The sequence below is a fragment of the Ochotona princeps genome, chromosome 4 (assembly GCF_030435755.1).
Source record: "Ochotona princeps isolate mOchPri1 chromosome 4, mOchPri1.hap1, whole genome shotgun sequence".
Lineage (NCBI taxonomy): Eukaryota > Metazoa > Chordata > Mammalia > Lagomorpha > Ochotonidae > Ochotona > Ochotona princeps.
In genome coordinates, this window is record NC_080835.1 from 11,339,645 (window position 1) to 11,341,604 (window position 1,960).

At 37.9% G+C, this 1,960-nt stretch overlaps 1 protein-coding gene across 1 annotated transcript; it reads left to right on the forward strand.

The window, feature by feature from the left end:
• Window positions 1–651: 651 nt before the first annotated feature.
• On the forward strand, window positions 652–1,599 carry LOC101521958 (olfactory receptor 5B2-like; the record flags this gene model as incomplete). Its single annotated transcript, XM_004585494.3, has 1 exon — window positions 652–1,599. A coding segment is annotated over one exon (948 nt), but the record flags the coding sequence as incomplete, so codon positions are not given.
• Window positions 1,600–1,960: the final 361 nt, after the last annotated feature.

The window sequence follows — 1,960 nt, forward strand, 5'->3', positions numbered from 1 at the left end:
ACTGTGAAAGGACAAACTCTGAACTTGAGCCAGTGAAGATGATGCATAACTGTAAATTATTTAAATACAGGTTAATGTCGTTCTGAATAAGTTGATGATTTTGGGACCCACTCTTCCAGACCCAAAGCTTAGCATAACATCTAATACCCATCCAAATGTCAATATAACACTTTGCCTTGTGTGCTAGAATTTAAATAAACAGAGTAATTAATACACCTTATAATATTGCTCAAAGAAGTCCAAAAATACAATTAAAAGTGATTCTTGTATGAGAGTATCAAAGAAGTTTAAGCTTTTACTAGACTAGGGAAATCCTGGTTGTCAAACAACGTTATTGGAAATAATTTATCTTGGGCTAGTTGGTAAACATTCTACACATCAGCTTAGATATTTAAAAAAATTTAAACTGAAACTTACATTAAAAAAATTGGGAGATGATTCCTAAAGATATTTTAGATTGAATGTATTATAATTCTATTCATAATTAATGAATGAAATATTGCTATGTCTTTTAGATCTATAAAGTTTTAAAATATGCATTGCTATGATAAAGCACATGATTTTTTTATACATTTCAATTTCAGTAAATCTTTAAATCACTTTATTTCTTTATTTCATATTTGCACAGGTCATCTTGTGATTTCCGTGTAATTGATAGAGAACTGCTCAGAAGTGAAGCAGTTCATCTTGCTGGGACTAAGCAACGCCCCTGAAGTAAAGGCATCGCTCTTTGTCATTTTCACCCTCATCTACCTCATCAATGTGCTTGGGAACCTGGGCATGATTGTGTTGATTTTCCTGGACTCTCATCTTCACACTCCCATGTACTTCTTGCTTAGTAACCTGTCTCTGGTAGACTTGGGATACTCTTCAGCTGTCACTCCGAAAGCCATGGCTGGGCTCCTCACAGGAGACAAGGTCATTTCCTACAGTGCTTGTGCCACTCAGATGTTCTTTTTTGTGGCCTTTGCCACTGTAGAAAATAACCTCTTGGCTTCAATGGCCTATGACCGCTATGCAGCAGTGTGTAAACCCCTCCATTACACTGCCACCATGACAATAAGTTTAAGTGCTCATCTGGCCATAGGCTCCTTTGTTTGTGGTTTCATGAATTCTGTTTTCCACATTGGGGACATCTTCAGTCTCTCTTTTGGTACATCTAATGTGGTTCATCACTTTTTCTGTGATGTGCCAGCCGTCATGGCTCTCTCCTGTTCTGATAAACACGTCAGCGAAGTGATCCTAGTTTTGATGTCAAGCTTTAATATCTTTTGTGCTCTTCTGGTCATCTTGGTGTCCTATCTGTCCATCTTCATTACAATCTTCAAGATGCATTCAACTAAGGGATTCCAAAAAGCGTTGTCCACCTGCACATCTCACCTCACTGCAGTTTCCATCTTCTATGGGACAGTCATCTTCATGTACTTACAGCCCAGCTCCAGTCATTCCATGGACACAGACAAAATGGCATCTGTATTCTACACCATGGTCATCCCCATGCTGAACCCTGTAGTCTACAGTCTGAGGAACAAGGAGGTGAAGAAAGCATTCAAGAAAGTACTTAAGAAGGCAAAACTTTCCCCAAGAGTGGAACGTTAACAACGTTGGGTATGCACCAATTTTCTTTAATTTCTGTTTCACCTTCTTTATGCTACATGGTAAATTTTAAACCCTCAAATAAATTTAAATTCCTGAGGGAATAGCTTCAAGTTTTCATGTTTAGTAAAGAAAGTACATCCAGAAATGCAATACCTGAATCAGGAAATTCAATAGGAAAGGTTAGACTTTCTGGAGCTTGTTGGTCAAACGTTAGTGATGATATTTTATTTAATCACTGATTCACTTGCATTTTCTCTACCACATTTCAATGCAAGCATACATGTTAAGCAGGAGCACAAATAAGCCCATAAAAAGAGTATGTGGGGGCCCAGTGCAGTAGCCAAGCATTTAAAGTCCTCGC